This window comes from Mycteria americana, chromosome 1 (assembly GCF_035582795.1).
Source record: "Mycteria americana isolate JAX WOST 10 ecotype Jacksonville Zoo and Gardens chromosome 1, USCA_MyAme_1.0, whole genome shotgun sequence".
In the NCBI taxonomy this organism is placed as follows: Eukaryota; Metazoa; Chordata; class Aves; order Ciconiiformes; family Ciconiidae; genus Mycteria; species Mycteria americana.
In genome coordinates, this window is record NC_134365.1 from 3,588,298 (window position 1) to 3,613,185 (window position 24,888).

Consider the following 24,888-nt stretch of genomic DNA (forward strand, 5'->3'; position numbering starts at 1 on the left):
CTGGGACAGACACTGATATTCCTGTTGCCTCAGTTTCCCCATCTGTAGTGTGGGGCTAAAACTACAAAGAGCCAATAATTGCCTTCCATGATTGCTGAGGGGCTATTTAATTAGCCTCTGCAGTGCTTTGAAGATGAAAAACTCTATGCAAGTGCTAATTATTATTATTACACAGACAAGAGTTAGATGTTGTTAGCAGGGTTTTTTTTCACCCATCTCCTTTTTATGATGTCTTATTTATCACAGATTTTCCTGATATGGCTCCTCTGAGCCACCAGCTTGTTAATGTTTCTGATACAGAACCCACATGAATAGCCTAGGTGTAGAAATGGAAAGTCTGGCTCGTTTCAGAAAGCTCTGTTGTCTGTTGAAACACTATCCCGTGACATCTTGGAGCACAGCCACTCCAAACCTGCTGCTTTCCCCTGTTTGAGACCCTCTGACACAGCAAAGAGAAATAAGTTATGGTAGTCACTTCAGTCCACCAGTGCACTTGTCCCGTGGAAGGGGGAGGCTGTGCATGGAGAGGCTGACAGGATCAAAGTGGAGAATGTAGGTATCTAGTTCTGAGCTAGGTACCTAGATATCACCTGCAATTGAGGTGGAAGGAATGGAAAATGTCACATCAGTTTTATCATCCTTATGGGACTTCCCTTCCTTGATGTTTGAAATAGCTCAGATGATTTTATTCTTCTTATGCTCCTGTTCTGCATAAGAGCTTCCTTGTGAAGAACCTACTGTCAGCTTTACTGAGGTTAATGCAAAGATTCACATTGTCATCACTGGGCTTTGAATCAGGACCTGAAAGGAGCAGAGTCTGCTTTGTCATCAGTTGTCCTATTGCCCAAGTGCAGGCTTTTAGTGGTTTAACAGATTTTGTCCCTTTTTTGTTAATAGACCCACTGAAGAATGCATTGGAAGCTTTGGGCCAAAACTACTGTCCTGCCTACAGTGACACTGTCTTATGGCTCAGTTTCTGCTGCTTGACTTTCTGCTGTCCTTGGCATGCTCCTCAGCCAGTTTTCAGAAGCTTATTGACAAAATCACTTTTTCTCTACAGGTGCCAGATGGATCTGTGGTAGCTTTAGTCTCCAAGCAAGTCACTGCCTACAATGCAGTCAACAACTCCACGGTCTCCCGGACCTCAGCCAGCAAGTATGGTAAGGGCCTGTGTGCTGATATGGATTGAGAGAGCACTGGAGGAGAGACCCCAAACGTCATGGTGGTTACAAGATACTGAACACGAGCAGAGGGAATGATAGGCAGAAGACTAGTTGATATGATTGCTTGAGGAATGGCAGGAGGAGAGGATTTAGCCATCTAAAACTTAGGCATCTGGTCCAAGCTGCTGATCCAAGTGGCTGGATTGCTCTTAGGAAGTACTTCTCCTCCCTCATTAACAGAAGGAGAAGCCTACATAATTAGCTGCCTACATTTTAGATCACTGAATCTCACTCTTAGAGTTTGCACAGGGAGAGGCAAGGGAGAAGCACGGCACACTGTATGGGCTTAGTCATTCTGGTGAGCAAAGTCCTTGGAGCATGGTCTGTTGTGAAGGTGAATCTGTGGCACAGATGAGAGGCTTCTGGGACTACAAACAACCACAACCTACATAAGGCATAGCCTGTCTACAATTATATCTCAGTGTGGGTGTTGTGTGTCCCACCCAGCTATCTTATTATCCCAAGGGAATTTGCACCTGGATTAATAATAAAAATGGCTTACTGAGGTCTTGTATCAGTATATCTCAAGGCAGTGGATCGTTGTTCCCACTTCATCCATGAGACAACTGAGAATGAGACAGCTGTGAAATACAGACCAGATGGAAATTCTTCTGTAGAGCCAAACAGAGACGTCCTGAGTCTCACTCACACCTTTCTCCCCTTGCGCTAGAATTGCTGCCCAGGACATGTCTAACTATGGTGATGCTGGAGGGCAAAGCAAAACATCTCTAATGTGCAACCAGAGTGCTGCAAAACCACCCTCCAACCTGGATGCAGCTGTCATATCAGTTCATTATTATTTTTGAATTTCTGAAGGCATCTCTGATCCTTCTTACTCCCTTTAGCTTGAGGGAAAGTACAGTTGCTCAATGTCCAGAGGAGCCCCCTTCCTCTTTCTCCAAGGTCATAAGCAATCCACCAGACCTTATTAATATTCATCCTCTTTGCCATGTTGTTGCAATTACTGAAAGACACAATGACCTTTGAAAAAGAAGACTTGAGGGGGGGGTAATTTCTGTTGGATTTCTTTAATTCTTTTGCCATTTGATTTTTCAGGAGGAGGGAGTGGGGAAGAATGCAGGGGGAGGAGAAGATGTGGTGGGTCAGAAGTGATTGTTAATTGCAATTAAGAAAACAGCATCCAGAGAGAAAAAGGATATTCCATCTGATAATTAATATGTAGAGACTGGTAATGCATTAATGAGGCTGATTCAGATCTTGCTACGGAAAGGTGCAACACTCTTCTGTTAATTATGGTTGGGAAAGACTCTATCTGCTGCATTGCTGGAAGGTCAGGGAGAAGGGAATGCCTCACGCCACCACTCAGAGGCAAAGAGAGGTAAAATCTGGAGGCTAAAGGTGTCCTTGGAGAGGAAATTTGTGCAGGCCCACCTAGGGTTCTGGTTTACTTTCTGTCAAAACAAGATTTTGGAGCAGGGAGGATGGCTGGGCAGGAGTTACAGGATTCCTTTGGTGCCAAAGGAGGGAGGGGAGGAAGCTCCTCCTAAGTCTGGGGATGGGGAGGCAAGAGGTCATGTAAGCTACGTCAATATTACTAAGCAAAAAGGTCGTGGCCTGCTCTCTGGCCATAGAGCCAAGCAGCATGGCATGGTTTGACTAACATCCGTACAAGTAAAACAAGTTGTACTTGTCCATACCAGTTGGCACTATCCCCTGAACTAGTCCTGGGCAGTGTCTGACACAGATAGCGCTAGTTACTCCAGGCCAAAGCTTTGCCAGGGAACATGATAAGAGGTAAAGAGCATGGGCAACTGAAAGTCGGTATTTGAGCCTTTTTTAATTTAATAGTGTAGACATTGACATCATGTCTGGCTTGGCATCATCCCTTGTCTTTGTTGAACAAATCACTCAGTCATAAGATAATACTTTGAAAATAAGGCCTGCTCCGTACAGCTGCTTTGGGGTCTTCTCTGTCTCACCCTGTAATTTCACCAGGAAATATGCCCTTGCTGCCTATTGTTACAAATTGATTGATGGAAATTTATTTAATACTAATATGGAAATGCTGAGCTTGTGAGAGCAGGGACATCGCAGTATTGCTACAGCCTTCCCACTTTGGAGACCCAAACTAATGTCTCCCCAGGGTGGACTCACCCAGGGTGATTGTCTCAGCCCCACACCGGAATCTGTATGAGCATCCACTCCATATACTGAATGGAGGAGGTTCCTGCTACCCAACCCAGACAGAAGAGGTCTTCTTGCCTGTCTGATGAGAAACTTCTGTGAGGTGGCGTGTCATTAACATATTTCCTTGGTGAAACCCATTAATCCCAAAATGAGTGCTACTAGGGCTGAGACGCATGCATCTCTCTTTGCAGAAAACATGATCCGTTACACAGGCAGCCCGGATAGCCTCCGTTCCCGCACCCCCATGATCACCCCTGACCTTGAGAGTGGAGTCAAGATGTGGCACTTGGTGAAGAACCATGAGCATGGTGACCAAAAAGAAGGTGACCGGGGCAGCAAGATGGTTTCTGAGATCTACCTGACAAGGCTACTTGCCACCAAGGTACATGGAGGGGGGAGGGTGAGAAATGGGTTTTTAAAGGCTGCAGTGGAACTTCTTTCCTACAAGAAATGAGAGACTGCTCAAAGGATGCCAAAGGGGGATAAAGAGAGAAAGAAAATAGAGCAAGATGAGTTCTCCAAACATGGAGGGAAGGTGCTTGAATTTAGAAAGCAGAGTCAAAAAAGGGACATTGGCGAGCAACAAGGAGTAAAGAAACCAGGGCCATGAGACTGGCGGAGAAAGTCAGCACAGGGGTAGGTATGTATTGGGGTTGTCGATTATACTGGCTTGTACTTTGTACCAAAATTGAGCAAATGAAAAGCCAGGGAGTAAATGTACCCAGATCATGTTCCAAGGATGTGTCATGCCTCACAGTCTGAAACAGGCTCCTCTGCCACAAAACCCTGAGTTTTGTGGTAAAAGTTCTTCTCCTCCAGCATTCCCCTGGGCCCATAAAGACTCTCGTGCTGATGACTTGGCAGGGGGTTAAGTTGACCATGATGTGGCTAATAGGCGGCCAGCTCCAAGGAGACCAAGCAGAGTTAGCTGCCCATCCCCATTGAGACATGAAAAGCTCATAGTCTCCAAAGAGAACATACAGATTAAGTCAGGTGGGGGCAGAGCAGGGACATCCTGAACTGAATCTCCAGACACATCTCACACATCACCACTGGCCCATGGCAGGTCTCTGCAGAGAAGGCAAGGACTGCCCGTGCTGTGAAGACTTGCTCCCAGCAGTGGTACAGACCCAAGTCCTCCTTTATGTTGTGATCTGGCTGGTTGTGCTTTCCCAAAACAACATTTCTTGGGTGTTGGGAAGTTGGTAGGATCCCATCTGCTCAATCCATATTGCCCAAAATGCTGGAAACCAGCCTCCTATGTGGGTGCCTGCCAGAGCCTGCAAAATTTCTGTAGTGGGGCAGTACGTGAGTGTTTAGCGTAATTGGGGATGCAGCACCATGGGGAGGACACTTGCACAAGTGGACATCACTCAAGCTGACAGGTCTAAAACTTCCTGCAGTGGACTTTGCCTCCACGACAACAAGACAAAGTGGCTTAATTGCCGCTGTCTGCACAGAAAGAACTCACTGTCACTCACCACCACGCTGTCCCTTCCCTGCAAAGGGCATGGCCAGTTCTTGCTGCAGCTGGCTCTCTCTGGGGTTGATAAAAGCTCTCAGACTTTTCACCTTCTTTCATCTCTAATCAAGACTATCTTCCACCTAACTCACTTGTAAAGGCTCCACAAGAATATGGGCAAAAGCAGTTGTCAGAATTTACGTCTATTTTCTCTTCCACCCTATGGATGGTAGTCTCCTTGGAGAAGACTGCATTAATGAAGAGGCTGCAACAATCTTCTTTTGCACCCCAGCAGGGACTAGGGCAGGTGGGGAGGAAGGCAGTATAATCGGAGAAAGGCTCCCTTTGCTGTTCTGCCATCCTCTTGAACCACAGAGCATCTTTGTGACCTAATCCCTAACATGAGAGTTATCTCAATGCATCCCAGAAGTGGAAACTGTAGGGTAGCTGTGGCTCAGGTGTGGCTGGTCACGTGTTATATCACCCTGTTCTGAGCGATCAAACAGCCCAGTCTTCCTCCCTTCTCTGAAATTTTGACTATTATAATTTCTTGTCAGGGTGTTAATAGGCACAAACACAATTTCATGTGTTCATGCAAACACTATCTGAGTTTTCCCATCAGACAGGTCTCCATCACATGCTTATGTCCTACCATAGAGTTTTACCTGCACATTTGTTCCTCCACTCATTTTGCCTCTGGTGTCTGACTCTCCCCACATCCTCACTCAGTCTGTCTACGTTGCAGTGGGATTTGGGGATAAAGTGGCTTTGTCTTTAGCCCTTGGTACGTGCCCAGCTCCCTGGCTCAAGTTGCTTTTACAGATCACACAACATAGAAAGAAAGTGATACTCCCCAGGGCCCAGGCCCCAGCTGGTATAAACCAGCAAGCATTGGACCAGTGCTGATTTACGCTGTCTGGGGATATGTCCCCTACCCCACCACTGAATCGCTTTTACTTTCTGTTCCGGATCACAAACTCAACACTTGTTTTTTGTTGTTTTTGGTTTTTTTTGTGGAGATGGCAGGAAAGCAGCTGCAAACTTGCACAGCAACAGGGAGCGTAGAAAGGCTGGGGGTTTATTGCTTCCCCTCTTGGGCTGAGCAATTTTCTTTTCTCGTCATGACCATTTGAGGGAGGGAAAGAGGAGAGAGACCAATTGCTAGTAATACAATCTCAGGGAATACTTAGTTAAACTGACAATGACTTTTATTCTGGTAAATCCCTGACCTCTGAGACCTAGAGTCTCTTGCCTAAAAGCCTCAAAGGTTTTCTTTGTGTTTGTGTGGGTGAGCATGTAGAGAACTAATTCCCTCCAGAAACTGAACCTGAGGGCAGCTCTTCCATGTCAGACCAACAAGATTTCCCCGTGGGGGCCCTTTCGGAGTCAGACATGTGCTGCAGGGCTCTACTCACCCTGTAGGAGTTCACACAAGCAAAAGGTACCTCTGTTTGTTTCCCAAAGAATAAATCAAGTGGTGAATCAGCAAGAGACACCAGCTTTCTAATTAAGTATTTGTTAGCACTATGTAAACTTGAGCCACTCTGGTGGAACCTGGTGCTTCATTTCTAGTAAGGAGAATTTCTTTCCTGGGTCTGCGGAGAAAGGGGAGGGTTTTATTTTTCAGAAGAGGAAATCTTGCATGTCGGGAAACGTTTGCTGGAGATTTGATTGCTTTTTGGTTATTTTAACAGCTGTATGGTTTGTTCACATATAAATGCCTATGAAAATCTGGTGGCAGAGCAAAGGTTCAAACGTGGGTTAGAGCTCCCCATTCATCAGGGAAAGCGTGCCTTGCCTGGTTCACCCCCAAACCCAGCCTGCAGCTCATCTGGTTATCACAGCTCCTCAACTGCCCCCTTCTCCAAGCCTGGTCACCCTCTGATATTCCAGCTCTTCACCTTCTTGCTAAAGGTCAACTGTCCTTAGCGGCTTGTCCAGGGTGGTTCTCCAAGCACAGGATCTGGGATTCTCCTCCCCGAGGAGCATAAGGAGACCTCTGCATTATCTGGAGTGGACATTACTGAGGCCTGCAAAGCAGTACCTGACACATCCATGCATTGCTTCTAGGGTTTGCCTCGGTCCCATGCCAATGGGTAGTAAAAAATGAGGAGGCCTCTTGGGGATTAAGGTGAAGTTTGTGTTATTTATTATACTACTCACACATACGAAACAGCCATCTCTCTGCAGGCACTCTTGTCCCATTTGTCTCAATGACACCTTCTGCTCTGCTCTACATTCATCTGACTTCTATTCCCAGCTTAAGAATTGGCCCTGGATGAAAGCCAGCATAGAAAATGGCTAGGTTTTGTCTCATACATGCACTAAAGCAGTTAAGGATAGGACTCAGAGGAGAGAAATTTCAGTGGGAACATAATCCAGGCCTCTCCATCACCACATACCTGAGATGGGGCAATGTATCCCACCACAGCTTAGCCACTCTCTCTGGCAGAGACTGATAGTAGCAGAGAGGACAGGTAGTATCTTGACCTACTCCATCGGGCTGCTAACCAGATGTAGCGGATATTGTGAAGATGCACATGCCTGCTTAAAGACGTCTGTACTGAAACTTCCAGCTCATGTCACATTTAACAGACATTAGATGGCTCCCACTTTCCAGTCACACTTTCTGGGCCTGAGTCACAGACATACTCTGTTTTCAGTGGGTACCAAAATTCCGTATCTTCTTCCCACTTGGTATCTCACATCCTTCTCTCCTTCCTTCTCCCAACAGGGCACCCTCCAGAAATTTGTAGATGACCTCTTTGAGACCATCTTCAGCACTGCTCACCGTGGCAGTGCACTTCCCCTGGCTATCAAATACATGTTCGACTTCCTGGATGAGCAGGCTGACAAGCACAACATCCATGACCCCCATGTGCGGCACACCTGGAAGAGCAATTGGTGAGTGAGACACCCCAGTACAGTCCAGCATGAGGTCCTGGACTGGAAGGAGAAGAGAGGCACGTGTGGTTTGGGATCTGGCTGCTGGGGAAGCTGAGGAGCCTGGGGTGGGGTTCAGAGCACCAGGCTCATTCTTCCCAAGCCTATGGGGAAGTCAGAAGATCCCAGAATCCAAAGGATGCTCTCAAGGATGGACCGCTTTGGCTAAACAGGTCCCAGTTTGCCCTGTATTACATGGGGATGGCAGTATTCCTGAGGGACCTCATGAAAATATAGGAGGAAAAATGGTGAAGTATTTAACCGCTGCAGTGTGCAGGCCCATAGGAATGTCTAGGGAGGCATGGGAGAGGATTCAGCACCACTGTCTTCATCAAGACTGGGTGTTCGAATTCCCACTATAGTCAGAGTGGGGCTAGAGCTCCATTTGTTTGCCCACACACAGGCATCTAGTGCCATCTGAGATATTTTAAGGTATCCCAGACACCCACAGCACCCACAGGAGACTTGTACCTTCCTGGGCTGGCAGCTGGAGGCCAGGAGAGCATCTCAAATGGTACTAAAGGGTCTGGAGCTGGATGTGAGTCTCCTTCAGAGCGAGTGACAAGGTCTGACATCAACCCCCTGCTCTAGCAGCCAGGCAGCAGCCCCTCTTCATACATGTAATGGGACAGCGGGGAAAAGCCACGATCGGTGGAGAGAAAAGATCTCTGCGGCTCCTCTCCGCTGAGTCTCCCTGTTGGAAAGAGTCCTCTGGGGAATCGCTCCCTCCACTTCTCCTGTGCAAATACAGGGACTATAAAAGGAACAGCAGAGGAGAGCCATGGGGCTCCCAGCTCATGCATTTTTTCCTTTTACCAGCCATGCTGATGGCAGATCGTCACAGCGCAGTGACATAAAAAAAGAAACCCCATGCACCAAAGAGGCTTTCAACTAATGAAACATTAGCATATTATTAACATTATCTGCGGCACTAATCTAAGGCTGATTGCAGCCACTCAGACTAAATGAGCAGGAGGTTTATTTAAGGGGGGAGGGGGGAAGGCAGAGTGTGTGTGTATGTGGGAAAAGGGGCAGTATGAAGAAATCTGTTCAATCAGATTAAATTAACTCAAAGTCACATCACAGGCTTCATTATTCCCAGCTAGGGACATTGTGCCCCCAGCCCCTCCCCACACCCGTACACGCGCTCAGGCTCACATACATGCGCTCTCTGCTTGTCCTCACTGTGGCTGTGTTTGCCATCCAAACACCTGCAGAAGAAGTTCTGCATAGTTTGCTCATCCACCTCATCCCCCAAAAGGTGAATCCTCCATTCCCAGCCTAAAATGTTTCCCTCCCACAACTCCCATCAGCTCTCATTGCCAGCATCTCCTGCTTCTCCTGAACTTCTGCCCCTTCCCCTACAGAGGCTGCTTGGCTGATAGGATTACCTGTGTGAGGTTTTCCTTATATTTGCTCTCGGGTTTTGATGGCTCAGGAGAACACACAGTGGTTTAGGAAAACATGGTGTCATCTCTCTATCAGGACATGCTAAACTGCCTGCTGTTAACCAAAATGTATCGAACTTGGAGATGAAATTTTTATGGTGCTGTGAACACATGGGGGTAACAAGCAAATGGAAGGAACTGAGGAACTGGGGAGTTTAGCCTGAACATCAGGTGAATTTGTTAAGCTGAAGAATAACCTCCTCTTGGGAAGGTACAGATACTGGAGGTAGACTTAACAGTCTACCTGACAGAGAGACAAGAGTTTGACTCTGTGATCAGTGACACATCTCAGCTCCTAGGCCACGATCATATGAATGCATTTGCCCTGACAAAAAGGCTTGAGGCAAAGGCTGGAGGTAGATACCTCAGGGCATTTCATACAAATGAACTGCTCTTTTGAGAAAAAGGGGGAAAAAAAGGGCTTTGGATTGCAATTGGAATAACATTTCCTTGGTTAGGGCACATATATTTTCATTTCAAAGATTGCAACACTTGCTTCCCAGTTCCTTTTTTTCCTTGAAGCAACAGGGTTGTCCCTGTCACGTAATGACTGCTTCATGCCCAGTGTGCTAGGATTTTTTGTGGGCTTGGGCTTGAGCTGTGGAGCATGACAGTACACGGTGCCACAGCAGACAGTGCATGCCATTAACACTCCTAGTCTCAGCCTGGGAGCTCTACCTACCTCTCTTCCCATGGGGTTGCTATGAGGGCTAAAAGCCAAGTCCCTCAATGGCAAACGTTCACCATAAGTTTTGTGGATGCAATGACTGTCCTCGTCTGATGAAGCAGCCAACAGGTGCAACTTTACCTTGCAACCTAACGTAGAGAAGTTAGGAGTCATTTTCACGACCTCAGTTATACTCCCTTTAATTTATGTGCAACTTCAATATGATGGCATTGACTTCAAGACTGACAAAATCTGGCTTGTAAGGATAATGGGGACAAAAGTCACTCCCAAGGTGACTCCACTGCCATCCCTAGAGTCCCGTAGGGGAGGAATTTATTGGATATCAAAGCTTATCCCAGAATCCTTATCTCCACACCATGACCTTTTACTCCCATCAACCATTTGCCGTTGTAACCTCACACAACAAAGCTTGTGAACTGACTGACTGACTCACCTCTTCCACCCCTCCCACCCCTCTTGCAGCCTGCCATTACGGTTCTGGGTTAACATGATCAAGAACCCACAGTTCGTCTTTGACATCCACAAGAACAGCATCACAGATGCCTGCCTCTCTGTAGTGGCTCAGACTTTCATGGACTCCTGTTCGACCTCAGAGCACCGTCTGGGCAAAGACTCACCGTCCAACAAGCTTCTCTATGCCAAGGACATCCCCAGCTACAAGAACTGGGTGGAAAGGTGAGTTTTAGCTCTAGAAATAGGAATGACATAAGCAAGCGATACAACGAAGCGCTGCTTCATGGAGGCATCATCAGTATTGCTTTTGGTAGCTGCCTCTGGGCTTTTTTTCTTTGGTTATTACCCAAGTAGAAAGCTCCGTGTTATCTTTTTATTCCAACATGCCTTGCAGCAGAGATGGAAATTTAATTAGAGGTGTGAACTGAAGGTGTTTGCCATCATTGCTTCTGTTGAGGAGAAACTGTTGAGAAGCGATGGAGGGAGAAAGGAAGGGAGGTGATGTGTTTGAGCCCTGTGAAAGAAGTCCTACTTGGGCTTCTAAGTCTTTCCACACAGACCAGAAGTGGTTTGCTGTTCTCAGCATCATTGTGACAGTCCCCACACTGCCTAGATCCCGAGAATCATACAATTAGCTCCCCTTATTCCCAGTCCAGTAGCTTTCCTTGGAGGCTTTTCTGTGCTTTGAATGAAAGGCCATAGGATTGACAGGCTGGCGACTGACGCTCTGCAGGTATTTTCTGAAAGGTCAGAGGTCTTTCCAAGCATTTTATCCACATCTGCAAGACCTGCAGCTGTACTGTTCAATCTACTGCACTGAAGGTCAGTGCCTGGCAAAGCTACTCTACAGGGAATACAGCCAAGACAACTATTCCTTCAGTTTCTCTAAGATTTTCCGCAGGACAAGCAAATAGCACATCTTGCACTCCATTCAGCAGGAGCCTGTTTGCTGGAGCAAGCCTTGCAGAAGTTGATCTGTGCTTTGTTTTCCAATATGCTACGCTTGCCTGGTGTTATTGACGGATTTGGGAACTGCACAGATGGAGAATGATTGCTACTCTGTAAATACGAGGATGGGTTTATCTTACAGATCATTCCTGTACAATGCCATCCAGTTTTAAGCAATGATTTGTCTGGATGATTTCATAGGCACTGTCTAAAATTGATACCACGCCGTGCAGGTTATATGAGACCTCTGCTACTGTAGGCACACTGTGCTGTAAACCACTGTATTTCTTTTGGTGGGGATGGTTTTCTCTCATTTTGTGAAAGGAGAGCATGGCTCATCAAAGAGCTCTGTCCCCTCGTTGGCATGAGGTGACGTTTTTTACAATAATGCTCCCATTGGTCTCTGATTTGTCTGGACAATTATTTTTAGATGTGGTTAAACACTTCTGCAAATGTCGTTTCTAGGCAACCTATAAGTCTCTTACGAGCTACCTTGCTTAATTATGACCTACTTCTGGTACTGTGTCCAAGTTTCTTAGTATGTATTGAGGTTGATTGCTGGATTGACCTGGATAGGGGAACAGGGTGTTTGAGATTCATTTAGGAATCAAGTTTGCACCAGCAGTGACCCAAAGGTGTCATACTCCAGTGACGCTTTAGCAACCTTCCGTGTAAGTGGGTGGTTGGTTTCTGTGGGCAAATACTTTGTTTTACTTATGACCCTTGTTGATTTTTTATCTTTGGAGCTGGTACATTGGAGTGACAAACTGAGGTACGTAGGTGGAGAACAGGGTATTTCCTCATGCAACACCTTTTTTTTTCTGGACAAACAGAAAGCTGCAGTTTCCTTCTATTTTTTCCCCAGTATTGATTTCACTTTATAACTTCTTGGACCTAAATTCTGTTGCCCAGTGATCTTCAGCAATAGGTGCTGCATTTCCCTATAAGTTTTCCCGAACAACTGGGTTTGCAAATGAGGTACATAACACCTCCTGCTGCTAGTAAGCAGCACTGGATTTCTGTGCCCAGCATGTGCTGGGTTTTTATCTGCACTGATGTCTGACAACTTGAACTGAAGCCCAAGGGGAGGCTGTGGATTTTGGAATATGGTTAGAGCTTCTGCCCTCCTTATGTTTTTGTGTGTCAATTCCACTGACTCAAGGCAGTGGCACCTGGATGCTGTGGTAGATCAAAGAAAAAACATATCAAGGATGAATAGAATATAATAATTTCGATTCTACCCTGAGTTAATGAATTCCTTTTTTCCATTCTGAAACTGTACTTTGAGGGAGTTATTCCAAATCCAATGGCTTCCAGTACTGGTTGGAGCTATTTCTGTAGTCAGTATCAGCTGGAGACAGCATCCTTCAAGACCACTAGACGTCTTCAAAGAGCAAATCATAAGATAAAAAGATTTTCAGTCGGGTAGGTTAAGAAGCAGTTGAGTAAATCAGAAGAACCTGAAGTCAAATTAACTTCTTTGATGAAGAAGAATCTATAAGAGGGCAATTAGGCAGTGGTAGATTGTAACCCTACTTGAAGGCACTCCGGAGTAAAGACAGGCTCATGTCTTTTAACAGGTCTGTTGGAATGGTAGCTGAGCTGGGGTACTCCAAGCCTTCCCTTTGCAACTCCTGGTTTCTCAGTGTGGAGTGTGCCTTTAGGACTCACAAAACTCAAAGCAGGGAATGACCTTGGCACAAGAAGCAGGCATGGGTGAAAATACATACCTCCAATCCTTCCAAGATTAGTTTTCTACCTCTTTAGAGTGTGAATGTACATTAGGAAGGGAATAGCTACAGATTCTGGCCTGATCAATGGTCTACCTCCGCATGGTAGTCAACTGGGAGTTTGATTTCAACCATCCTTTTTTAATGCTGGTGGAAGCAGAGGTGGACTCTGCCTGCTGAAACAAACCCACTGAGAAACCCTGACTTTTGGGAAAACCAGGTTCAGTGTTCAAATTACACACCCAGGGCTCGTTCACTGTGAAAATCCATGGCTGAAAAGTATCTAGGTGCAGCCACAGCTTGGGTTTCCTGCAGCAGAAGATGAGGCCTGACTGAGGCAGGAGAATTAACCTGGGAAATGGGGACAGACTTTTTGGCTTTCGTTGAAGCCATGAAGAGTCAGACTGCAGTTCTAAAACAAGGTGGAAGCTTTTCTATTATCATTATCTGAGTCTATTGAAAGAAGAGGAAAAGAATGGGAATGGTAGACCAGATTCTCATCTGACTTCTGTTAGTAAAACTCCATAGGCTTTGCTGAATTTACATTAGAGCAGCTTCAGATCTGCATCTTTTCAAGTTTACTTCAAATGTCCCCTTTGAGCCTTGAAATCTGGAGAACTTGGGAGCATTTGATGCAATCCTCAAGCAATACAAAGGGGAGCCTGTTCTAATTGGGACTGTCTCATTAGCATTCAACACCACACTGAAAAGATGACAAAGGGCTGTGGCTGACCTTTCATTTCTCTCCATGCTGCCAAGCTTATGATAACACTTGTTTGAACTTCATTAACACTGTTTAATTGCCTGCATCACAATCAATACGATGTTTCCCTACCGAAGCCTGGCATGGAGGCAGTGATGTGGGAAACCGAAAAGGGGCAGAGCACAAAAAGCAGAAGCCAAAGAGTTTTTCCATTCCACACTGGTGCCCAAAATACCTGCAGTGCTGCAAGGAGAGGAACTGGTGCTTTTTTCTCATCCCTGCAGGGACTTGATCTCCTTTTGGCTGCTTATTGTTCATTAAAAATAGCCCCTCAAAGAAAAGCTGAAAGTCAATGGAGACACTGCAAATATTCTTAACACCTTGAGAATCTTCCCATGAAGACCATTCAAAATCGGCTCGCCAAGTTCAGGACTAAAAGAGGTTTAAAGTGACCTGATCTGTGGGATTCAGAATTACAACATCTGCAGTTTATTATGTTAAACTGGGTACAAACACTACCGGACCTAGCTGTTGGTACCCAGGTCCTGGGTCTGTGATCTCATCTATTTCCTTTTCCTGAAGCAACTACCATTTGCATGGTGTAAGCCTTCAAATGTTGAGGTCTTAAGCTTAATAGAAAATGCCGTGGGAGTATGTTTGGAGTATGCAGAATGGATAGTCTGTCCCCATTCGGGATCTAACCTACATCACTTGTCAGCCTGTGGTTCCAGGACGCTGCAGTCAATAGATGGTCTCTTCCAGTGCAGTGCTTGTGGTGTCTGTTGGCCACTTTGCAGCTAACTTTAGAAAGAACGACAAATTGGACTAGTTTAGTACAATAAAGGTTATAAGCTGCGTGAACCCTAACTTTGTAAGTTCTTGAGGTTTTAAACAGAAACACTGGGGTGACTCCAAGGGCTTTAAAAGAGAGCATCAAATGACAGGTGCAAATCCTGGCTCTACTTTAAAGAATGCAGTCTTTTGTGTCTCCTTTCCCTGCCCGGAAGAAGGCTCAAGATATAGCATACCAAGGGTTAAGGGAGGGGGGTATTGTTAGTAGAGATAATAAAAACCTGTGCTGGAAGGGGCCTCAGGAGGTCAACCCAACCAGCTCCTGCCTCAGGGCAGGATCAGCTCTGTCTAAAGCCTTCCTGACAGATGCTTGTCTACCCTTTCTTAAAGACCTCCAACAACAGAGCCTCTGCCCTCCTCAGGCAATCCGTTCCTGCACTTCCCTGTCCTTCCCATCAGAGTGTTTTCCCTGATGGCCAGCCAAAATCTCCCTGACTGTAATTAAAGCCCATGCCGTCTCATCGCATCCCCAGGGACACGAGGTACAGCTCATTCCCTGCCTCTCTTCTGCAGCTTTTGGTGTACCTGAAGACTGTTCGCTTGTCTTTCTTCACCTTTAGTCTGCAAAAAGCTCCTGATATTTTCTTATCGCAGTAACATGCTTCTCTTACATAGTGCAGTTTTCAGCAGGCAAGATGAAAATGTGTCTATACGCAGAAGGTACAACCTCAGACCCATACATCCTCTGCACTGAGATGATGCTGGACGGTATCTTTTCCCAGAGAAACTACCTGTTCACCAATTCACTCTTCAGCCATTGACTCAGTGCTGCCCACCCATTCTCTACCATTTATTCTGACATGAAAAGCAGCAGGAAAAGCTATGCATATGCAAAATAAAATCATTGCCCTAGCTAGGGGATGCATACACAGACAGAACCGTTCCCTCAAGCTCTTCAAGGCAAATCTCTGGAAGAACTGACAGATCTTCAGCTCATTTTGGGGCCAGTACCTTTTGCTTAGCTGTCATGCTATTACTGCCAAATTCCAATCAGTGCCCAACAGCCTGGCCTTGAACCTCTCTCCAAAATAGTCTGGGCTAACAGAGTCTTGCGGCTGCCTGGAGCTGAATCAGCACAAACACAAACTTTGCAGCTCAGATGCCTCCCAGGAAACTAAAACAGCCATGCCGTGTCAACAGAAGAACTGACAGCATGTCCTTGCACTGCTTCACTTCATCCCATAAAAGAGCTGGCCGCTAGGTTGTTCCCAAGCTTTCCTTCAACCCTTCTCTGCTGTAGCAGTCCCCCATACCCCTTTCATACCCAGCTTCCTCCTTCAGTGGTCTGGATACAGCCGGCTATTGCATAACCCTAATTATGTTATTGCTGTAATTGCGTCTGCCGTCTGCAGCACATGGATTCGATACAAGCTTTTCATATGCTAAAATGATTATTAATGAGTGTAGTCCCAACCCAGCGACGGCACAACAACAGCCATGACAAAAAGATCTTTTGGAAGGCAATTAGCTCCATGCTAAGCTGCCTAAACCACGGCGGGGCTGGAAAATTTCAGGAAGCGCTGGCAACATGGCTTTTCTCTTCTCTTTTGATGAGTTAATGAGTTACTGAGTGGCAGCAGCCACAGTCATTCTTGTGAAACAGCTCCACTAAGGAGCCTTTCCTGGTTGGTACCGAAGGCAAGAGCATTTACTCCTGGCTAAACAGAGGGCAAGGTGTATTCCCAGGACACTGTTGTATTGCTTTCCTTAGGAAAACAAAACAAAACAAACACAACCCAGGGAAAGAGGAGGATGTGAAAGCAACACGAATAATTATTTTTTGAGAATCAGAGGTAGCACAACTATATACTGGTGCATCCAAAATCCTTCCCCGTACAATAGTGACAATGGATGGTCTCATGGGCTCTCCAGTTCAAGCTAGGCTTTGGTGAATTGCTGTGCTATTCATGCCTATGAAGTCACATCCTATGGTCTAGTAATCCTCACATCCTCCATCTGAGTTGCTGACGTGCCTGAGTGAGGGATTTACCCAAATTTCACAAGGGTTTATTTCTTCTGATGTCTAATGAGCAAATTTCCTGCCACATCAGAGAATGAGCAGCTTTGAGGTAAGAACGCAGTCTCCTCCTGTGATTTAGGGGAAACGCAAGTACGTAAGACAGGATCTTTTGATGTGCATCTAAGGATCCCCTGGAAACAGCTGGGAAAGGAACTGCTGGAGATAGATAACCAATACTGGGGTACAGAAGAAGGAGCAAATTGGCAGCACCAGGCCAGCGAGTGGTGCACATCTGACCAAGCAGCCACCGTCTTCTACTTGGGACTCTCTTGCACCTTTGCAGGCGGGCTAAGCTAGATTTGCTGCTTTGCTACCTTTCTGTCTCATTCAGAGGGAATCTGGCTAAATCTTGTATTCCCAACCTCCTGCTGGCTAATGCAGCCTCTGGGGCTATGGAAGTGTGAGTCAATGATCTGCCCATGTCTCAGGCGAGATCAGGTGGCCCTCAGCTTAGGGGTGCTCACAGGAACAGCGTGGTGAAGGAGCATCTTTCTCCCCCTGCATTGCCTCAGAGTTCAGCTATGATCGAAGTGAGAGCTGTCAGATGCAGGGGCGAAGGGAAGCCTTGCAAAGGCCAGCAGTGAAAATGTAAGGACCTCTGGGGTTCGGTGACAGCTTCACAGTGGTTTTGAAGACATTAGGGGTATGCAAATGGCAGAGAGGCCCTAAGTACCTCTGAGGATCTGGGCTTAAATAGAAGGTAAATAAAGACTCAGCAGGGATGTTGTCATCTCCCTGCTAGGACGCTTTAATATACACATTCATAATTTCTTTAGATAGTGCAATGATGGCTTCATTAGAAACACTTCTGTATAAATAAGTCATTTGGCCATAGCAGAGTTCTGATGGAAGGATATTGTATGTCTTTTCCCTGTACTAGCATCTACATTTGATTATTAGTACATGCATTTTTTTTTCCTTCTTTTTCTTTTATTTTTCCCACAAAACACACTTCCACAATATCTTGGTTTGCAGTCTTAATGGGAAATGACTGCTCAGGTGTGTGATGGGCAGGGAATTGAGTCCAGGCGAGATCAGGACACTTTGGTATCGAGGTGGGTAATGGCCCATGAACCCAGAACACTGAGAACACAGCTTGAGAGTCTGTCATGGCTGGAGAGGCCTCCAAGCCCTGAGATCCAGATTCTTGCATCCTGTCCTTTGCTCCAGGGAGCATTGCGTGTTGCTTTTCATTGTTCAGATGAGTCATGGGAGTGTTATGCTGCTGGGAAAATATCTCTGCAGGGCTGGAAAGGGACTGGGGAGCTTTCAGACCCTTATGAGTCTTAGATCCAGGAGAGCATTGCTACCAGGTGAAAGGGAGACAGGAGAAACTTGGAGAAGTAGACGATATGTGTGTCTGTGTTTCACTTTTTAGAAGCGCCCCATCCCTGCACCCACTATCCTGCCACCATTTGTTGGCTAGCCAAACCAGGGAGGAAAAGGAACATTTCCACTGCTTGTCAGAGCCAGACTAGCAAACACAACACAGCACCTCTGCCTTCCTCCACCGCCCTCATTTATTTTTGCTGTGGTGTAATCCCCTTCACTTTTCATTTCACCCAACAGGAAGGTGCCTATGCAATATTCATGAGGAGCTGGGCTCTTCTCCATGGGCTCTTCTTAGGCACCATAAATCAATGCATTTCACTGCATTGCAGGCTCTTTTTCCCCACAAGTCTATGAACTGTGCTGGTTGCACATGGATGTAGTTTTCTTTGGGTGCCAAGGCACACCTTGTTTTTTGGCCATAAGAAGCCTTGTTTCTCAACAATGTGCTTTGGCGCTGAGGAGCCTGCAATAGCATTGTCATGGATGCCACCAGTCCCTGACGCTTTCTTTTGTCAGAAGTGCATGCAGCACAGGTCTGATTTTGTCCATCTGTTGATGGTGAGGCTTGTTTGAGTTTTCTGGGAGTGGAAAAGGTCTAGAAATATTTATTCATCCTGCTCATTGTCTTCTCCTGGAGGTAGCTCTGCAGGACAGATCCTCATGAGGTTTCCAGATGGCTCCTTCCCTTACTGACGACTGTTCAGGTCCATTTGGGGATTGGGGGTTAGGCAAAGTGTAAAGCAAAATCAAGCCCAGACCAGTCATCACTGGAGTACTGGGAATGGGCAATATTTAGATCATGGGACTGAGTTAGACCAGGATTTTTAGCTGATCCTGAGCCCAGAAGACAAGATGCTAGGACTCCAGGGAGAGTAATGTTGTTGTGCATACTGGAAGTTGCAGTAAAGTTAATGAGGTTTGCATGAGATTTTATGATGAGCCAGAGTCTAGTTCTGGAAGCAGGCTGGAAGACTATGCACAGAGCTGGGAGAAGGACCTCTGCCTCCTATGCCTTTCTCTCCCAAGGGTTACATCAACCCTGCTCTGCAAAACCAGGATAGCAACTGAGACCAACCCATTGCAACAAATCAGGATGGGAGTGCAGGGCACAAAACCAGACAGCAAAACTGGAGCCTTCTGGTGCGGAGGGGTTTCCTCCCAGTGCTCTTGCAGTGTGCTGTCTTTCATAGGAGACTTCAACAGCTGCTTTTCCCACTCTGTCATAGAGAGTATTTTCCCACTTGTCTGTCTGAAGGATCCTTATCATACAGCAATTCAGTGTCCAATTTCTCTGCAGTGGAAAACAGGCTCCATCTCAGCAGGTGTCTCAACGCTGTTTACAGGACACCTGTCAGCTCTTTTGGCTCCCCGTCCCCTCTGCCTCCTAATTATAAAATTGTGGATTGCTGCAGCTATGGGCTTTTTTTCTTTTTTTTTTTTTTTTTTCCTTGTGCACAAAATGTCAAATTGCAGAAATTAAAAATGTAAATGATGGCGTCTAATTAACCAGTTGACAGCAGAGCACATCTGCGAGTGACAGTGACTGATTACCTTCCGCAAACCTTGTCCTCCAAGACCTGCCTTACCCGGGGGACGAAGGACATCGAAAATAGCAACTTCCTTAAAGAGACATTGCTCTGCTGATGAAGCTTGATGGGCAATGGTTCTGGGGGCTCCATATCTTACAGATAAAGCCCCAGTCCTCTTGAGCTCAAGGGGAATGTTGTTGACTCCTAAGAGAAACAGATTTTTCCCAGTCAGAGTGGGGATGGGGGTGTTTGAAGCCTGTTGCTACAAACTGTGACATCAGGCCAGCTTGAAATTTGGTGCAAAAGGGAGATAATGTTGAGCATCAAAGGAGTTGCTGGGATAGACTGGATTCAGTGTGAGAGGTGGATGATGTTAGCAATGGATGCAGATGTACTAGTGTGACCTGTGCAAGAAAGCATACAAGCCTTTTTTGTCTACAGGAGCAAAATCTTGAGCTCTCAGTGGGCAGCAAGATCAGTGGGACTTCTCTGTGGGACTAGGGGCAGGGCTCAAAGCCCTTGGAGGCCTGACAAAGGAATCCAGCATCAATAGGTACTGCCTACTTCTTTGATGGCATGGAGAAAGTTTACAGGATACTCTTTGCAGTTTAAGTCTCAGAATAGGGTTAAGCGAATACAACACACGTCTGGTATCCAGGAATAGTACTTCAGTAATTTCCACTTTTAGCTAAGTCATCTCCCTTGCTGTAAAAGAAGAACATGACGAGGTATATCATTGATGCACCAGAAGAGCCCAAGAGTGCTAAGTGTGTCGTTTCTCCTTATTGTTGATGGCTTTCATCTCTTGACTCCCTACTTCTCCCCTCAAGAAACACCTGTATTTCTCTCTCTCAGGTACTATTCAGACATTGCCAAAATGCCAGCAATTAGTGACCAGGACATGAATGCATACTTGGCTGAGCAGTCTCGCATGCATATGAATGAGTTCAACACTATGAGTGCGCTCTCAGAGATATACTCCTATGTTGGCAAGTACAGCGAAGAGGTAAGAGCCTTGGAGTGGGAAGAGCAGTTCTGCAGGACCATGGGACGGCCCACCCATTCCCAGGGCCCAGCATGTGTCACAGATACCTATCTTCGTCCTGGCTAGGGGGATGATGGATTTAAGGAATTAAAAGCAAGGCCTGGGGTCTGGAAAGGGAGGGCCTGGGATTATTGGTCTCCCCAGTACTCTTTCATCTGGATCCCTGTTATTTTTGTCTCCTCGTATTGGTCAATCAGATTTAGCTGGCTTGCAGTAGTTGTGGTCAGATGTTAGCTTGCTACGGAGGAGCCCTATATGAGCTCTGTATCACACGGGGCCAAAAGTAGTTTAAGCATACGTGCTCAGTGCCATTTCAGGTACCCTAAAGCACCCGAGAATGGTCCAGCAAGCATTGACACAGGACTTAAAGGTGACCAGCATGGTTCTGTGTGTTGAAGACTGGGTGAGATACTTTAAGGCATCTCAAGTGACACGGCAAGCTGATGAATAAAGCTACCAAATAACTGATCTCCAAGATAAGAATCCATTTGATTGGTTGCAATGTAGACGTCTGCATTTAGTCAGATCTATCCCAAACTGCCTGCCTAGTTCCCTGCTGACTGACCTGCTTTGCATGATCTAAGCTAAGCCTGGGACCTACCTTAGGGGAAGCTGACCCTCATCTGCTGCTGTAAGATGCTGGACTCAGTAGCCTCTTGGGAAAAAAAATTAAATCACTAAAACTTCTTTCTCTCTTTTTCCAGATTCTCGGAGCCCTTGATCAAGATGACCAGGCTGGGAAACAGAAACTTGCCTACAAACTTGAACAAGTCATAACCCTCATGAGCATAGACAGCTGAGAACTGTCCTGCCAGGGACACCCTGGGAGGGATAAACCAAGTCGTGCCTCACTCAAGATCATCATCTTTACCAAGTGCAAGTTTTGATGGGCTGTAAGCAGAGTCACCTGAACAGCGCTCCTCTCTCTCTCTCTCTCTCTCTCTCATTTCTTTCTCTTTCAAGATCTATGGACAAAGCGACAAAGCCCCAGGGGTTAAAAGAAAAGACTGCAGAGGAATCTTGGCTCTGGGGACATCAAGACATTCAGGTGGAGCTCTCCTTTTCACAGCTTCCCCTCTGCCTTTGCCCTAGAGAAAAACTATTACACATAAAAAAAACCCCACAAACCTTCCCCCAACATCACATCATCACTCTGCAGATGGGAAATTCGGAGGTCGCCTCTGTCATGCTGCTTTAATTGCCCTCCTAGGGCTGTAGCCTCTGGAGTGGACATGGAAATGAACTCAGTATTACTAAAAGTCTCCCCAAGGGGAAGGCAGCCTGCCTGCAGGGATCCTGGAGGGCAGGAGCAAATCGAGATCCTCTCCTGCAGAGCCATTGCAACTCTATCTCTTGATAGTGACCCACTGGGAGAGGAACCCCAAGGCTCCCCGAAAAATGCCACAGCTCTGTCCAGAGTGGCACCATTGTGGCTCTTATCTGCCTGGGCAAACAGCGGTGTAGCTGCTCTCTTGGGGCAGGGGAAGGGTCAAGAGGGGAGGAGGAGACTGACACTCCCCTGCCCATGTGTTTCATATGTTTATTCTTATTTTTCAAAGAGACCTGTGTCCCCCTCCGTCTTTCCCATTGTGTCCTGTTGGTCATAGCACTGCGGCAAAAATGCTCTCTCTGCTCAGCGGCATCCTGTCGGTGGTGGTTCTGTTCCTTCTGGCAATGGACGGCACAACATCTCCCTCATCCCCACCTCAGCTTGGAAAGCAAGAGCCAAAAGTCTCATTTTGTTCCAGGCAAGGAGCTCAGGCTCAAAAAACATCCAGAGGGATTTTTTTTAAAGCTGTTAGTTCTTTCCATTTTGTTTCCTCAACTGGAACAAAGCTATTGTTTTCTCATGGTGGAATATCAGAAGGATACTGAAGGGCTTGCCATGAAGCAAGGCAGTGCATAGGACTGATGGTAAAAGCTTCCTTCAAAGCCACTCCTAAGAGAAAATGTCACCCCACATTGTGGAAGGAAATCTTGGAGGAAATCCGAATGAAACACTGCAAAATATTCTTCTACCTAGATACCCCCTAGCCGGACTGCATGTCTTCTGGAGGTCTCTGAACTGCTGTAAGCTCGTCTGCTTTTTGATGCCAACTCCTGGCCTTTCCTCTTCTCCATTTCTGGAACCAACAGGCCTTGCTGAAGGCACAGTTGCTGCCTGGGAAGGATTCTCTCTCTCTTTGCACTTCCTATCCCTCCAGAGATCACTGTCATCACAGGACAATTGTGGGTGATTACCCTGTCCTATCCTCTGCTCAGCTCCTCCAGAACAACATCTCAACCTGTTTCACGGCCAGCCAAAGAGGAGTGAGCTCCTGCATCTCTTCTGCATTTGACTATTTTTTTCATACAGCTGGCAGCCTGCATAACACCATGGTTCAGCGTAGTGGGAAACCCTCAGGGTCTGGAGAACCTTGCACCTACCATGGAGGCAAGAGCTGGGTCTTCATTCATCTCACCAGAAATGAACAGAGCTCACTAGCGGATGAAGGAGTGGCTTGATGCCATGGAGAATCAGCCCACATCCATCCCACACCATCCTCAGAGCTACAACCTGGATCTACTTTGCACCTGGAGGGAGGAAGGGGTAAAGACAGGGTGTGTAAACTGATTACAGAATGAGTGCATTTGGTTTTATTCATGCCTCTTGCTAGCAAACCAGAACCTCTTCAGAGCAATGGGTCATGAGTGCATCTAATGGGGGATGTGGTGCAAACAGGAGTCAGTCAGCAAGTGGGTTTCATTCAGCCAAGCAGATACACACGTAGGCAAGTCTTTCTAAAACATTTTAAAGAACAGCAGCCCAAAACTGGATGTGTCTGTGGGGAGAATATCACAAGATTCATATTGAAACAGCAAACTTAGGGACACGTCTTGGTTTTAAAACCCCAGACATTTCTCTCTTGATTATAATTATTATTTTGTGCGTGTGTGTGTGTGTGTATCTGTGTGCGCGTGTGCATTATTTCCTTTTTCATTTTGCTTGCTTTCTGTTTGATTGCTGAGCTGATGGACTCATCACGCACCTTATGGACATCTCAGCATTTTTAAGAGGCCTGCGCATTGGGGATGATTTGGGTTTGGTTGGTTCTGCCATGGTTTTGTTGATCCATTTAGTAATGTCGGCACATGTTCCAGATCCATTGATTATGGCTGTGAAAGTGGGGTGGAAGTCCCACCAGAGCCAGCGGTAAGAAAATTACACCACCACCACAAACACAATATTTTTTTATAAGTACATAAAAAAGGAAAATTTAAAAAAAAAAGGAAGAAACCAAAGGTTTTGACAAACAAAGTGCCACAAAAGATAAATATGGACCCTATTGTCATGCCTTGTACTCACAGCTGGATGGTAGGAGTCTAAGGACAAATAGCTGGCTTGGAGGGAAGTGGTTATGAGTGATGGGCTATACTGCCTGGACATGCGCACATGAAAGGAAGAAGAAGCTGTTTAAAAAAAAAGTATCAAAGTGAACTGGTGTAATCCTGCACTGTTACTGAAGTCAGAGGAACACCGCAGGGGGAATTTGAGACTCACCTTGTTTCTTTTTGATGTTTTCAGGGTTGTGTTTTTGTTTTATTATGGTTGTTTTCCATTGTTACTATTTTATTTCTTCTTGCTGGTACGGAGTTTTTCATCTGTAATATATATATATTTTTCAAGAAAAACTTGAACACCTCAGAGACACTGAGAATGAAACACTTAGAGGAAATAGGAAGCACCATGAGATTGGTGTCTTAACCCTTCCTAAGTTCCCATTTAGGCATTTCCATTTTCTCTCCATCGTCTTCTTCCCCCATCCCCAGGATCTGAAAGGAAATCTGTGTTTTGCTTCTCTTTCATCTCCTCCTTATTCTTTTTTTTGTTTTTCTTTATTTGGTGTTTGAGCTGGTTTTGATTTTCTCTTGGAAAATGTGCCAGAATTGTGATGTAAATGCGTGGGCTTCCTCCTTTGTCCCCTTCAGTGCCGTCCCCATTTCCAACCACGGTCACAGCATCCCCCAGTCTACGAGAGGTCTTGCACCTTTCTTCCAAGCCTCGCCTGTTGAGCTAACTATTTTTTAAGTGCATGTAAAATGCAACTCAGAACAAAGACACAAGCAGAAGAATGAGCCCTACTACAACATGAATGCATTCTTTTCCTCTTCCTTTGATTTGTTTCCCCCCTCCTCCCTTTCCACACTTGAGAAAAAATGCCCAGTAGGTGGTATTCCACACTGTTTTTCAAGCCACGTGGAGAGAACTGGAGCCAAAGTCCCTAGAAGTCAATGGACAGGCTCCTAATATCCAGAATATGCCAGGTGATAGGCTGATCCTTATGCGTATTTCTCAAACACTACAATCAAGACAATGAATGCTG

General features: G+C 46.1%; 1 protein-coding gene across 4 annotated transcripts in view; it reads left to right on the top strand.

Moving 5' to 3' along the window:
• Positions 1-21,407, top strand: part of PLXNA4 (plexin A4) — a 434,060-nt gene extending 412,653 nt beyond the window's left edge. For all 4 annotated transcript variants that reach the window (XM_075491509.1, XM_075491511.1, XM_075491510.1 and 1 more), the window contains 6 exons: positions 1,061-1,160; positions 3,563-3,753; positions 7,568-7,737; positions 10,375-10,587; positions 20,335-20,485; positions 21,229-21,407. In XM_075491509.1, coding sequence (XP_075347624.1) covers positions 1,061-1,160; positions 3,563-3,753; positions 7,568-7,737; positions 10,375-10,587; positions 20,335-20,485; positions 21,229-21,324 — 921 coding nt within the window. In that variant the 3' untranslated portion in view covers positions 21,325-21,407. The remainder of the gene's footprint in view (positions 1-1,060; positions 1,161-3,562; positions 3,754-7,567; positions 7,738-10,374; positions 10,588-20,334; positions 20,486-21,228) is intronic.
• Positions 21,408-24,888: the final 3,481 nt, after the last annotated feature.